The sequence below is a fragment of the Pteropus medius genome, unplaced genomic scaffold (genome assembly GCF_902729225.1).
Source record: "Pteropus medius unplaced genomic scaffold, Ma_sr-lr_union100, whole genome shotgun sequence".
NCBI classification, from domain to species: Eukaryota; Metazoa; Chordata; class Mammalia; order Chiroptera; family Pteropodidae; genus Pteropus; species Pteropus medius.
Genome location: NW_024342475.1, coordinates 654463 through 669270, shown reverse-complemented (window position 1 = coordinate 669270; position 14808 = coordinate 654463). Strand labels below are relative to the sequence as shown.

At 41.9% G+C, this 14808-nt stretch overlaps 1 protein-coding gene and 1 pseudogene across 17 annotated transcripts in view; one reads left to right on the top strand and one right to left on the bottom strand.

Annotated features, from left to right (window-relative positions):
• Positions 1 to 617: 617 nt before the first annotated feature.
• The window catches only part of ZNF235 (zinc finger protein 235), a 29204-nt gene continuing 15013 nt past the window's right edge, over positions 618 to 14808 (top strand). For 2 of the 17 annotated variants that reach the window (XM_039866107.1, XM_039866108.1), the window contains exons 1-5: positions 618 to 750; positions 2140 to 2202; positions 2721 to 2798; positions 4210 to 4336; positions 4818 to 4904. In XM_039866107.1, coding sequence (XP_039722041.1) covers positions 2188 to 2202; positions 2721 to 2798; positions 4210 to 4336; positions 4818 to 4904 — 307 coding nt within the window. In that variant the 5' untranslated portion in view covers positions 618 to 750; positions 2140 to 2187. The other 15 variants (XM_039866092.1, XM_039866090.1, XM_039866093.1 and 12 more) reach the window with 15 other exon arrangements.
• LOC120605407 (uncharacterized) lies at positions 2929 to 3047 on the bottom strand (annotated as a pseudogene).

Genomic DNA, 14808 nt, shown 5'->3' with positions numbered 1-14808 from the left:
CCTCCTGGACGATAGCTCCGTGGACTTTACGCAGTCCTAATCAAGTCCCTCGCGTTGAAAGACACGCCTTAAACCAAACTTCCAATTCTCAGTAAATTTCAGCTCTGACACTTAGCTGTCAAGGAGTCAAAACTGTCGAGGTAGTGCTCCCTTACCGCGATAAGGAGTAAATTCCGTTTTTGTCTTATCCACAGGTTGTATTGGTGATATTTGGGGAGCCGGCATTTGAAACAAGTTTGAGATCTAATGTCCCTTAAGTTCTGTGTTAGGCAGCTCAGCCTAAGTCACTTTCACGTTTCTCATTTATAGCCTACCCTTTGCTTCCCCTTAAGACGTTCGGTTTTGGGGCTTATTTTCATAGTGCAAGCTTCGTTTTTCTCTCTTAATCTGCTACGGATTCAAGAATTCGCAGCTATTTTCTCATAAGCTTTAAGAAATGAATAAAACAAAAAGGTATCTGCCAGTTACAGTGCCACAGAAGTGACTCAAACCGAACTCTACAGTTAAGACAGAAGCCCACGGGTGAAAAGTGCGGTCCTGCGAGCTGCATCCTGGGAAATGTGGTCCGGGAGCGCGTAGACTCGGAGGCGCCTTCCCTTGGGGATTCTGGGAAGTGTAGTCCGGCAACCGTGTGTAGTCGGAGGCACTTCCGCTCCGGGAAGGCGAGGTCCGGGCCGAGATTGCGCGCGGTGAGGTGCGTTAACACTGCATCCCGGCGGTCCCTCTTACCCTCCTCGGCCTCGGCGTGGGGTAAGCAGTGAACTTGTCCTCGCTCTCTGGTGCGGGACGCCGTGGCTGGCTGCAGAAGGCGGACCCGGAGTTGGTGCGCGTCCGTTCCGCTGGGGCTCTCGCGACGGGGCGCGCGTGCGGGAGACTTCGAGTTCTAGGGTCTCCCTCACTCTCCACTGCCCCAGCCCCTTCGGAGACCCACCGGTCGGCTCTGCCTCTTCGTGATAAAATGTTGGGTGAATTACTTGATCCCTCCTTGCCTCAGTTACTCTTGGCTAAACAGGGTCGGTTCCTTCCTAGTGGTGTTCTTGTGAGAATATTAAAAGCCGAAAAACAGTGCCTAGTAAAATGTTGGCTGTTGCCATCAATTCCGTTATAATAATTCCGATCAGGAAGGCGCCCCGTTATTTGGAAGCTCCCGCGAGCCCGGGATGGGGTCGGAGCGCCGGCTGCACCTGGTCGCTTTGCAGCCTCTTGTTTGGGAAGGAGAGTGATCTTCAGCTGGGTCCTGGGGAACGTCCTCTGGGGTCTATCCGGGCCGGAGAAAGTCGTGATCTGGGCTTCGCGGGGCGCCTGACGGCTGCACGTGTGGTGAGGTCTTAATAAGCGTGCAGTGCTGTGCCATAACCCGGTGTCGTTGGTTTAAATGCGACGGGATTTCTTAAGGCTTCGGTTTTTATTAGTCATTGTTTAACTTCTCGCATGGGCGAGAAGAAACTTTGTTGAAGCTTTTCCAGCTTAGTAACATTTGCAAGTAATTACATCTGTTAGAAGGGAAGAATCTGGCACTTCAACCATCATTACCAACGATGGTCTGTGGGACAGCCGTCAGAAGAATTAGACTTTTCTAAGAGTAACAGTAACTCATGGGACAGAATGAATTCTAGGTTTCTTAAAAGATTCATTTTTTTCTGGAAAGCGCTTTCACAGGAACAGTTTTATGAAACATAAAACCACTGCGTATCCAGCTGCAAGAAATTGGGCATACCGGCATTATTATGGTCACTAACAGGTGCCTGGAATGAGGCGCGAAGAGATTAATAACTTGCTCAAGGTTTACGCTGCTAGGGAGTAAGTAGAAAGTAATAAGTAGAAATGCTAGAATTTGCACTTGAGCATTTTGGCCCCATTAAGTGATATTGCCTGCATGTTTGCCTCTCATTTCCTCTGACACACAGGCTCGAGAATGCTCTGGAAGCTACAAGAAGCACTTAGGTTAGGGCTGTTTTGAGGATTGTTCATGAACAATGGCAGGTAGCTGATGGGATCCAGGGAAAGCTAGAATCCAGCCCTGTCTCACTAAGGTTTGTGGCCACTGCCTAGAGGGACACTTCTTCCTGTTCCCACGAAGTGTCACATAAACTAGCAGCACCCCAAGCATCTCTCTCATGATGGCTTTCCCTTCCCCAGTTTGCCTTCCCAGAACTCTGCTTTTCCTCAAAAGGAAGAGGAGAAAAAATGACCAAGTTCCAGGTAAGTTGGGTTTTCCTTTCTGTTTCTTAAAATGACATCTCATTTCACAAAGGTTGGACACACTTTTCTCCTGCACGGGAAGGGTAAAAAGAAACCAGAGGCACTTGACAAATTGTTGTATGCGAGGCTCTTGCTTTTTGCTTATTTCCAAATAATATTGGGAAAATCAATAGGTTTTTTTTTTAATAAAAAATAACTTCCACTTTATAAACATGTTTACAAATTTCTTGTTTATTTTCCCACATTCCTTTTCATTTGCATTTACATGTATGTATTTGTAATAATAGTTTGAGTACTTTTTTGCATTTTTTAAGTTTAATTTTAGATCACCAGCAACTTAAATGGCCACATCGTTTTTCACAGTATACCTAATATTTTCTCCCTTCTCTCTTCTTTATTTATGTGGTTTATGAATTTTGCCATTTTAAAGATGTTTGCAATGACAGTTTTTCTATGTATAACCTTTCTTCCCAAACAGGAATTCTGAGAATTCTACCATTTCTTTTTTCTCTCAAAAGTTCCAGGGACTCAGTTGTTTTCTCACACGTGGTGCCTCACATTTCGTGAAAAGAACGTCTGACGGCTTGTTGAAAAGGGTCAGAGCAAAGAATTTTAGTTGTTTTCATTTTATTATTATTATTTTTTTAGATGAGGCCACCCTTGGTTGACTTCACAGATTGCAAGGACCCTGTCAGCTTACAATCCCTTATATTTTTTATTTTTTAACGCCTACAGCACCTGGTTTTCCTAGGTGGTCTCCCATCCAAGTACTAACCAGGCCTGACCCTGCTTAGCTTCCGAGATCAGATTGGATCCAGCTTGTTCGTGGTAGCATGGCTGTAGACTGTTTTAGTTGTTTTCAAACAAAAAGCTAGACTTTTAAATTCTAAATTAATTTCTGTATGTGTAGTTAAGTATTTGTTTCATTCTGTTAGTATATTATAAAGAAGCACGTCCTTGGTCTGGTGACACCAGGGAGTTGCCAGGCATTTGCTCCTTGGAACAGCTGCGTGAGGAAATGGACAGTCTTGTCTGCATTTTAACATAAACAGGCTTGTGAACTTTCGGATGCCGTCCTCAGCTGACACCTAAAAATAAAAGACCAAAACTGAAATCCAAAAGTATAGCTATTCGGGGAAACAGTGCTTCAAGCAGAAACCCAAATAGTGTTCTGATTAGCAGACAAAGGCGAGGGGGATTCTGAGAAAGGGAACAGTTCCATCAATAGGAGGAAGGCATTTCTATAGCTGGAGATAAGCTAACGTAGTGCCGCTTATAAGAATGTCTTTCCTTTTCAGTTCTGCTGTCTTAATGTCTGCTTTCCTATTAGCTTTGCAAACAGTTCTTAGGAATACAGTGCTGCTCTAGGCCCAGCCCAAAGGTTATTTTGCACAGTTTTAACAGTCCAGTAAAACTCGCAAGGCAGTTTCCTCCAGGTGGCTTTGTTTATATTATTTTTTACACGCTGAAGTTTCAATTACCTGAGCCAGGAGTTTCAGGTGTCCTGTTAGGGTAAGTGGAGAGACCATTCAGGGGCCAGAGGCCACGTTGCCTGTATACCTGCCATGTCTGAAGGGCTGCAGAAATAACATTGCCCTCACCTGCGGTACTACCCAGGGCGAGAAGGAGGTGGGCCCTATTAAATACTGTTGAGACTGAAATTAACTCAATTGCTTACAGAACTCCACACTGTCAGTCTAATTGTAAAACGTGTGTATGCCCTGATTTAACAGTGACAGTTCTAGAGACTTTAACTGCATAAAGGGAACCATGTTACATGTACACAGCTTTTTAATTTTTCTTTTCATTCCCTCCTTCCACTCTCATCTCCCGACATTCACGGTGTGACTGAGGAAGGAAAAAAGGGGAACCTCTACTAAAAAGACTTGTTCGGGTCCCTTAGAATCTGGAACAGCTTCGTGCATATCTCTTCCCGCTTCTCAGCGCTGCCCCTCTCCCAGTGCAGGTCGGTCGTGAGATTGAGGTTGCCTGTGATTGGTGTTGTAGGAGGCAGTGACGTTCAAGGACGTGGCTGTGGTCTTCACCGAGGAGGAGCTGGGGCTGCTGGACTCCGCCCAGAGGAAGCTGTACCGAGACGTGACGCTGGAGAACTTCAGGAACCTGGTCTCAGTGGGTGAGGACAGGCGTCCTCTGTCACATGGCTTCAGCCCTTTGAGCAGGGTTTCTTACCCTTGGCACTGTTGACGTTTTGGGCCGATAGTTCTTTGTTGTGGGGACCGTCCTGTGCATTTTAGGGTGTTTAGTGGCTTTGCTAGCCTCATCCCACAGCTTCAAGGTTAGCACTCCCCAGAGGCCAGAGTTTTCCAGACCCTTTGGGACCTAGAGATGAGACTTTCCTACTCTTTGCTCCAAGGCCAAGTGTAAATGAATAGGTGGCTGTGGCTGTACCTGGCTCTTCCTTTCATATATCTTTTTTCAACCTGTGGGTCCTGATCATTGGTGGGTCATGAAATTACTTTAGTAAGTTGCATCAAAATGTTTGATAAACACTGTTTTGGGGGCGGGGTGGAGCCTTAACATCATAGGATTGGCACCCAAATGTTTTGGTACTTTTTACCTGGAAAGTTGTCACTTAGCTCTTCATCTTTTCACAGGGCATCAGTCCTCCAAACCAGATGTGATATCCCAGTTGGAAAGAGAAGAGAAGCTCAGGACGACGGAGGCCAGCCAGGCTGAAGCGGGTAGGCATTCGGGGGGGAACCGTGCAGGTGGGGTCCTTGTAGGTCATGGCCATTGTTCTGCCTGGGTGATCCGCTCCCCACACAGCAGCCTGAGAGAGTCACACCACATCACTCCTCTGCGTCGCACTGTCCGCTGGCTTCCCATTTCCCTCAGGACAAAACCCAAAGTATTTAAGATGCCCGGAGGCCCTGTAGTGTTTGTTCAGTCACCTGGCTTTACCTCTACGTTCTTCTGCCATTTCCTCTTCGCTTTGGCTCTGCCAGCCTTGCTGGTTCCTCACACATGACGGTTATGCTTCCACATCAGGACCTTTTACTCTCTTTTCTCTGGCTGGAATGTTGCTTTCCTGTAAACCTCCAGCCGCTCTTACTTATTCATGTCTCTGCCCAGGTGTCATTTCATCCAAGGCCTTCCCTGACCACTCTGTTAAAAATGCTGCCTGCCTTCTGATCTCGGAAGCCAAGCAGGGTCGGGCCTGGTTAGTACTTGGATGGGAGACCACCTAGGAAGACCAGGTGCTGTAGGCATAAAAAAATTTAAAAAAATAAGGGATTGTAAGCTGACAAGGTCCTTGCAATCTGTGAGGTCAACCAAGGGTTGCCTTGCCTAAAATAAACAAACAAACAAATAAATAATAAAAAAATTGCCTTCCCTACTCTCTCCACATCCTTAACTTGGCATTAATTTGCGTCTAACCAGACTTATTAGCCTATATATACTTTCAGTTGTAAAATATACATAACATAAAATTTATCATTTTAACTGTCTTAAATGCGCAGTTCACTGGCATTAAATACATTCACATTGTCGTGCATCAGCACGCTCCACCTCCAGAACTTTTTCATTATCTCAAACCGAAACTCTGTACACATTAAAAAAAAAAACAACAAAAAAAATGACTATCCACTCTCCCCTCATACCAGTCCCAGTGATTACTGTCTGTCTCTATGAATTTGACTGTTTCCTGTACCTCATTATAAGTGGAATCATACAATGTTTATACTTTTGTGTCTGGTTTATTTCACTTAGAATATCTTCAAGGTTTATCGATGCTTAGCATGTGTCAGAATTGCTAAATAATATTGTATGCATATACCACATTTTTTTATCTGTTGATGGACACTTGAGTGGTTTGCCTAATACTTAATTCCTAAGTTTTTTATTCTTTTTGATGCTGTTGTAAATGGAAACGTTTTAATTTCCTTTTGGTTATTGTGAATAATGCTGCTATGTACACGGTTGTGCTAGTATCTGCTCGAATCCCCAGCTTTCCATTCTTTTGTGTATGTACCCAGAGTAGAATTGCTGGATCATACAGTAATTCTGTTATTAATTTTTCTGAAAATGACAGACTGGTTTTCCCACAGCAGCTGTACCGTTTTATGTTCTCACCAGCAATGCACAAGGGTTCCAATTTGCCTCATCCTCGCCAATATTTTATCTCCCCTTTTTTAAAATAATAACCATCCTAATGGGTGTGAAGTGGTATCTCCTTGTCTGGATTTGCATTTCTCTAATGATTAGTGATGTTGAGTATCTTTTCAAGGGCTTATGGGCCATTTGTAGATCTTTGGAGAAATGTCCGATCTTTTTCTCATTTTTTAACCAGGTGTTTTTTGTTGTCGAGATTTTTTTAGGAGTTCTCTGTGTATTCTGAATGTTAATCCCATGTCAGATACAAGATTTGCAAGTATTTTCTCTCATTCTGCGTGTTGCCTTTTTACTCTTACTGATAGGTTCCTTTGATGCACAAAAGTTTTTACTTTTAATGAAGTCAAACTTATCAATTTTTGTTGCTGTTGCCTGTGCCATACCTGAGAAATCATTGCTGAATCCAGTGTCATGAAGCTTTTTTTTTTTAAGTTGACATTTAATATTATATTAGTTGCAAGTGTATAACGTCATGAAGCTTTTGCCCTGTGTTTTCTTTTAGGAGTTTTATAGGTTTAGCTTTTGTGTATAGGTCTTTGACTCATTTGAGATAATTTCTGTATATGGTGTCATTCTTTTGCACAGATATCCAGTTTCCCAGAATCTTTTGTTGAAAAGGCATCCCTTTCCCCATCGAACAGTCATGGCACCCTTGTCAAAAATCATTTGACCGTGTGTGCAGCGGTTTATTTCTGGGCTCTCTGGTCTATTCCCTTGATCCGTGTGTATCTCTCTCTCTCTGTCAATACTACACTGTTTTGATTACTGTCTTTATAGTAAGTTTTCAAATCAGGATATGAATCCTCTAACTTTTTTCTTCTTTCTCAGGATTGTTTTGGCTATTTGGATTCCTTTGAGGTTTCCTGTGAATTTTAGGATAGGTTTTTCTATTTCTGTGTTGTTGGAATTTTGACAAGGATTGCATTGACTCTCTGTATCCCTTTGGGTAGCATCAGCATCTTAACAATATTAAATTTTCCAACACAAGAACATGAGATGTCATTCTATTTTTTAATGTCTTTAATTTATCAACGTTTCATAGTTTTTGGTGTGCAAATCTTTCACCCCCTTGGTTAATTCCTAAGTATTTTATTATTTTTGATGCTATCATAAATGGAATTGTTTCCTTAATTTCTTTTTCAGATTGTTCGTTATATATGGAAATGCAACTGATTTTCGTGTGTTGACATATGCTTCTACTTTGCCAACTTTATTTATTAGTTTTAACAGGTCTTTGCTTGTTTGTTTGTTGGAATCCATATTCCCAGCCAGGCAGTCAGTCATCTCTCACCCCATCCATCCTGTCCTCTCTGTCCCTCCCTCTAATACTTAAACAATCACATGACCTACGTGAAGTTTTCTGGTACAAGTTTCAAATGTCATATTTACAGAAGTCACTGATACGGCTGTGTAGATAAGGAGATTCTTGTGTAAAAAAAGAAAAGAAATTACTGAAATGTTGACCCTTTTGCAATTCTGAGTAAGTTCAAGTGTAATTTGCATAATTTACTAATACTCTTAACTAATTTATCATGTTATGAGAAGCACTTTATCTGCGTTTAATCCTTAGGTGACGTAATTATGTTTTTTATAGAATGAAACGTAATGCCTTGGAGAATTATCACATAGCTTCTAAATCGGTAAGTCTAGAGTTAGAAACTGTTCGCTCTTAGCAGAGCCCCTGATTTGAGCCTGTTCACATTGTCGCAAATGCCTGAACTGCCAGTTGGCCATTTTCCTCCGAGAGCAACATCGACAAAAGTAGAAGAATTTCAGAAATGTATAAAACCTAGAAAATTAGTTAATTCTAAAATCGTGTATGTGCATCATGGGGACATACATGATAAGAAATGATTTAACCGTTTGTAGTCACACAGTTGGGTTCAGTTTTAACTCTCATTATCACATCTCCTTCTGTTATTGAAAATCGACCTGATGCATCAGTTGTCATCAGTCTCTGCTATTTCTGTTTTATCTGTCCTTCCACTTTTGCTGGAATATGTAATACCACCCATAGATATATCAGCATCTATGTGTAACAACTGTTGTCATTCATTACCCATCTATGATCAGTATGGACTCGTGCATATTTATTTTATACTTTGGGTAATAACCCAGTATGGCATTACGTTACTGCTTTGACTGGAGCTCTTTCAGGTTAGCTCCTAGATGCCTTCCTCATGCCCCTCTCCTTAGGTGTTTTGGAGCATTTCCTTACTGTCTGACTCTACATCAGGGGTCCCTAACCCCCTGGGCTGCAGACCGGTACTGGTCTATGTTAAAAACCGGGCCACACAGCAGGAGGTGAGCGGCGGGCGAGCAAAGCTCATCCATATTTGCAGCCGCTCCCCAGTGCCAGCATCACTGCCCCAGCTCTGCCTCAGCTCATCAGGCATTAGATTCTCATAGGAGCACTGGTCCCTGGTCCCAGAAAGGCTGGAGACCGCTGGCCCTACATGATGCCCTGCCACATCTTGTATTCTTGCCCAGCCTTAAACTCAGCCACTTGTCCAAGGACCTTGATTCCTTTCATTGGAGAACGGCATTGGAAACCAATATCTGTGCACTAGTCAAAAATGCCTTTTAATCAGCCTTATTAAGAAACAATTTACATGTAAAAAATTCACCCTTTTCAAAAACAAACTCATAATTTTAGATTTATAGAAATATCGCATGGCTAGTATGGAGAGTTGCCATAAACTCTCCACCTGCTTTCCCCCGTCATTAACGCCTTACGTTACCATGATAAATTTGTCAAAACTGCAAAATTCACAGTTGTACATTACTACTAAGTAAACTCCAGACTTTATTTGGATTTTGCTTCTTTTCGGTTAATGTTCTCTTTCTGTCCCAGAATCCAGCCCAGGGTACCACGTTGCATGTAATTTCATTCTCTCCTCGTCTCCTGGGGTCTCTTGAGAGCTTTTCATTATTTCTGTTTTTCATAGTCGGGGAAATTCACACTTTTAAAAAAATTATATCAAAAAAAGTAACAAAATTTACCATCTTCACCATTTCTAAGTGGACAGTTCAGTAGTATTGAGTATATTCACGTTATTGGAGCAATCAGTCTCCAGGACTTTTTTATCTTGCAAAACTGAAACTCTCTGCCCATTGAACCACAACTCCCTGTGTCCTCCTGTCCCCAGCCCCTGGCACCCACCATTCTACTTTGTCTCTGTGCAGATTCACCCTGATCAAGTATATCATTTGATAAGTTGGCAAGTGTATCTATCAGTCATGTAAACAGTACCACAATCAAGATAACATTTCCATGACCCCAGCATTTGCACTCATGCCCATTTACTGTCCCTTCTCACTCCCAGGCAACCAGTGTCATCAAAAAAAAAAAAAGTTTTTTTTCTCAAAAGTGAGCATAAATGGAATTTCCAACAATATTTGTCGCTTTGATCTGCTTCTTTTTCTTGCTAATTTTTTTTTTTGAGATGTGTGTTTCGGTAGTTATTTTTTTTTTCCATTCTGTTGCTGAGCAGTATTTCTCAGTATTTCATGGCGTAGTATGACTTATACCATTTCTTTGTCTATTCATCATTTTGAAGGACTTTTGGGTTGTTTCTCATTTTTAGCTACTGTAACCAAAGCTACTATGAAAGTCGACATTCTGGTCCTTTTTTCTCTTGGGAAAATACATATGTGTGGAATTGGCTGAATCATATGTAGGTGTATGTTTACCCTAGGAAACTGGCAAACTTTTCCACAGTGGCTGTACCCGTTTGCATTCCCACCAGTGGCGTAGGAGAGTTGCAATCGAAACAATCACTCTTCTTAACTTTAGCCATTCTAGTGGATACGTAATGTTCGTTATAGTTTTAATGATGATTAGTGATTTTAAACATCGTTTCACGTTTGTCTTTTCAAGTTTATCTTGGCCATTTACACATCTTTCGTGTAGTACCTGGGTTCAGATCTTTGCCCTTAAAAAAAAATTGATTCGTTTGTCAGTTTGGAAGAATTCTTTATATATTATGGATACACACAGATGCACATTTGTAGGGATTCTATCCCAGTCTGTGTTGCCTTTTCATTTTCTTAATGGTGTCTTTGTAAGCAAATGTCTTTTAATTGAGTAATTTACTAGTTTTTTCTTACGGTATATTTTTGTGTCTTAACAAATCTTCGCCAGCCTCAAAGTTGCAAAGAATTTATCCTATGCCTTTCCCTCCCCCCAAAAAAGTTGTTTTATAGTTTAAATTGTGATACGTTTTGAGTTAATTATTATGTGTGGTATGAGGTAAGGGTTAAGGTTTTTTGTTTTGTTTTGTTTTTTTCTCTGTAGCGATATAGTTTTCCAGCTCTATTCAAAGGCTGATTTTCACACTGAATTACCTTGGCATCTCTGTCCAATTAACTGGCACATGTGTGCAGGTCTATTTCTGCACTCTCTATTTGTGTCCATGGGTCTTTACGTAATTCTGATTCTCAGCAGACACTGACGAGATGTCCTGAGATTTAACTCAATTCTGACACCATCTACCTTGAGATGGCATCAGATCCCACAGGTTAAAGGCTCAGTCCTACAAGACTGCGGTCCCCCCACACCCTTTTTCAAACACTAGTCTTGGGTCCGGGGCGTCACCTATGCTTCTGAACAACTGGCTATAGATATGAGGTTCCCACACTCCCCTCCTTGGGTTCCAGTAATCTTCTAGAGCAGCTCACAGAACTCAGAAAAACATTTTACTTTACTCGATTGCCAGTTTATCATTAAAGGATGTGACTCAGGAACAGCCGATGGAAGAGACGCACAGGGCCTGGTCTAGGGGAAGAGGCAGAGAGCTTCAGTGGTCTCTTGGGCCACCGCTGCCCCCGTGTTACCGGACAGAGGCTGCAAGTTCAGTGCTCGCTGCTTACAGAGAAGCCAAAAGTGTGAGGCAGCAGGTTTTCACAGAGAAAGGGAGATTTATTCGTCAAGCCAGCCCAATGAGAAACCAGAGACAAAGACCAGATTAGTCTCACTGAACAAAGGCTTGGGATCAGTTTTAAGAGGTGAGGGTAAGGAGAAGTTACGCATATTCATTATTTCTAATTCAGGGGTTCTGATTAGATAGTGTTGGAATTAAGGCATCTAAGGGTAGGGGTGGGGAAGGAACGAGAAAGAACAAAGAAATTCCAGTCTTGCAGAGTTTATCAGTTCTCTGTATGTCCAGATTTGTTCTCTGCACCTGATCTTCCTTATTGATGGACCCCTTGCTTCTTAATGGGCTCCGGGTGGCAAAAGTAGCACCTCTGCTACTTGGGTCCCATGCGTTTTGGTTCCTTTGTGCTCCCCAGGTGTGCTTAGGAGTATTCAGCTGTTGATCCGGCTTAATCTGGTGGTCTCTGGAGCACTGTGAGGGGGCCTGCTGTTATCTCCTGAAAGACACTTGAAACTAGGAAAAAATAAAAACTGTTAGGGTCTGGTTTCACCTGCATCTCCACATGCTCACCTACCCAGAATCTCCTTGAACCCCCTCCTATTGGGTTTTTATGGAGGCTCTGTTACGTGGGCATGATTGAGTAAACCATCAGGCAGTGGTGATTCAACCTCCTGCCCCTCTCCTGGCTCCAGAAGTCGGGGGTTTGGGCTGAAAGATCCAGCCCTCTGATCTCTTTAGTTCTCCTGGCAGCCAGTCCCCATCCCTACATGCTTTGCAAGTCGCCTTATTAACAAAAACTCAGGTGTAGTTGAAGGGGGCTTGTTATGAATATCAAGACACTCATTTCACCTTCTTGCCTCTGAAGCCATTTCAGGAATTGAGGATGAAGGGCCAAATGTAGCAGAAGATGCTCCCATTGCCTGTATCGCTTAGGGAAGTCCAAGGGTTTGGGGAGCTGTCACCCAGGAACCATGGACGAAGACTAAAATATGTATTCATTATAAATCACAGTATCATATTTTATAGTGTTTTATATATAGGAATTATAGATCTTGAATTTTTCACAATTGTTTTATATTTTTGATGCTCTATAAATGGAATTGCTTTTTAATTTCATTTTTCAATTATTTGCTTCTACCATGTGGGAATGCAGTTAATTTTTTCTGATTCGTGTATTTTTAAATTTTTTTTTAAGTTAGTTTCAAGTATACAGTACATTGGTTAGACATCTATATAGTTCATAAAACAGTTCTAATTGCTCCCTCCCTCCCCTGACCCTCCACCTAGCCAACATATTAATGCTAACAGCATTCCCTGTGCCGTGCTCCCCATCTCCGTGACCATCCATCAGATACTAATTTGCACCTCTTTAACCCTTCACCCCATTCTCCCAACCCTTCAACCCTCCTCCCCTCTGTCACCAAATTGTCCACCAAATCGTGAGTCTGTTTTTGATTAGTTCTTTTTGTTCCTTAAATTCCGCATATAAGTGAAATCATATGGTATTTATCTTTCTCAGTCTGACTTATTTCACTCAGCATGATAACCTCTAGGTCCATCCATGTCATTGCAAATGGTAGGATTTCATTTTTTTTAATGGCTGAGTAATATTCTATTGTATATATGAACCATAATTTTTTTATCCAATCATCTGTTGATGGGCATTTAGATTGCTTCCATATTTTGGCTGCCATGAATGTTAGAGTGCATAGATCTTTATGAATTATTGTTTTGGTTTTCTTTGGACAAATACCCAGAAGTGCAATTGCTGATATCCATTTTTAATTTTTTGAAAAACCTCCATGCCATTTTCCATAGCATGCAGTTGATTTTTGTGTACATTACCCTTGTAGCCTACGGCCTTCCTGTATTCACCTATTCTAGAAGCACTTTTGTATACTCCTGAAGATTTTCCACGTACAGAACGATAACCTCTGCGAGTATCATTTTAGTTCTTTCCAAACTGCATGCCCCGTTTCCTTTCGACCGATGCAGGTAGACGGTATTTGTGCTCAGCGCTTAGTGTGATTCTTCAGTGTTCTCAGTGGGCTGGTTTCTTTCTCTTCCTAGTTTAACGAGCGTTTTTATCATGCGCAGGTACGGAATTTTGTCTAATGCTTATTCTCCATGGACTGAGATGAGCATAAGATTTTCTTTCTGCTGTTACTATAGTCAAGTGCACTGATGACTTCACATGTTAAAACAACCTTGCATTCCTGGGATTTACCTCACTTTTTCATTATTCATTATGTAGTACCCTTTCTGTTGCATTTCTAGAAACAAAGATTTTCTCTTGAGATTTTTGCACCTGTGTTAGTTAAGTGGGGGTTTGGAGCTGTAAGTTTCTTTGTACTTGACGTCTTCGTCTGCTTTTGATATCGGTATTGGCCTTCTTCAATAACTCGTTTTATAGCCTTGGATGCGATTCATCTCAATGGATTTTTGGGTGTGTATTTGAAAAAAATGTTCCATAGCTGGGGGCAGTGGTCTATAAATTTCATTTTGAAGTGGTTAATACAGTGGTTCAGATCTTGTATGACTTTACTGATTTTTGTTTTTTGCGGGTCTAATTCTCACCTGAGAGAAGTATTAAAATCTCAGCATCTATTCTTTTGTAGCTTTGTTCCTTTCTCTTTAGTTGTTTTTGCTTCATGTATTTTGGGGTCCGTATTAGACATACATACCTTTTGTTATCTTTTTGCTTAATCGATCCTTCGTTATAAAATGTCTGCGTCTCTAATAGTGCTTCGTTTTGTAAAGTCTCTTTTTGTCTGATAGCTTCTCCAGCTTTCTTAGGCTTTGCATGCTATATTTTTATGATTTATGTCTGTTTCTGTTCTTTTTCTTATTCGTATTCGAAATGCGTCTCTTTTGACAGCACATAGTTGGATTTTGCTTTTTATGTACACTGCCAGTCTCTGCGTTTCGATTTTAGGACACTTACATATAACGTAGTTATTGATACAGTTGTGCTTACATTTACCCCGTCTCACCTTTTTTTGGGGGGCGGGTCTCATTCCTTTTATTCATCTGTCCTTTTCTGCATTGTTTTGGGTAAATCAGATATTTTTTGTATGACACTTTCATGTCTCAGTTTGCATTTAGCTGCCACTTTTCCAGTCCAGGCCTTTGGGGCCTTTCCCGTGTCTGCACAGGTAAGAGCTCTGTCAAGGATGTGGGCAGGGCTTACATTCTGTTAGGGACTCACCCTCTGTGGTCTCCTCGTCTTTGATTTTTCACCTGTAAACTTCCAGCGGTGTTTCTAGCCCTGCATTCTGACCTCTGGCACTTTAAACCGTATGCGGGTTAAGTAATGCACTCAGTCAAAAGAGACTCAAACTCACAAGTCTCAGCCTGTGCTGTCGTGGTCAGCCAGGGAGTGGGGAAGAGCTTATTGCGTCGATCTCACTCCTGCGGCTTTCTTGCTCCCAGAGTGTCCGCTCTGAATTTCCAGCGGTTCCTCAGTCTTAAATTCTGCCTCTTGCCCCCTTGAGCTCTTTTCCTGCCAGATCTAGGGGGTTAATTTGTGGAGCACATCAAAGCAGAAGAAATCCTTAAAAGCCCTACAAAATCCTCAGGTCTGTTTGTAATCTCT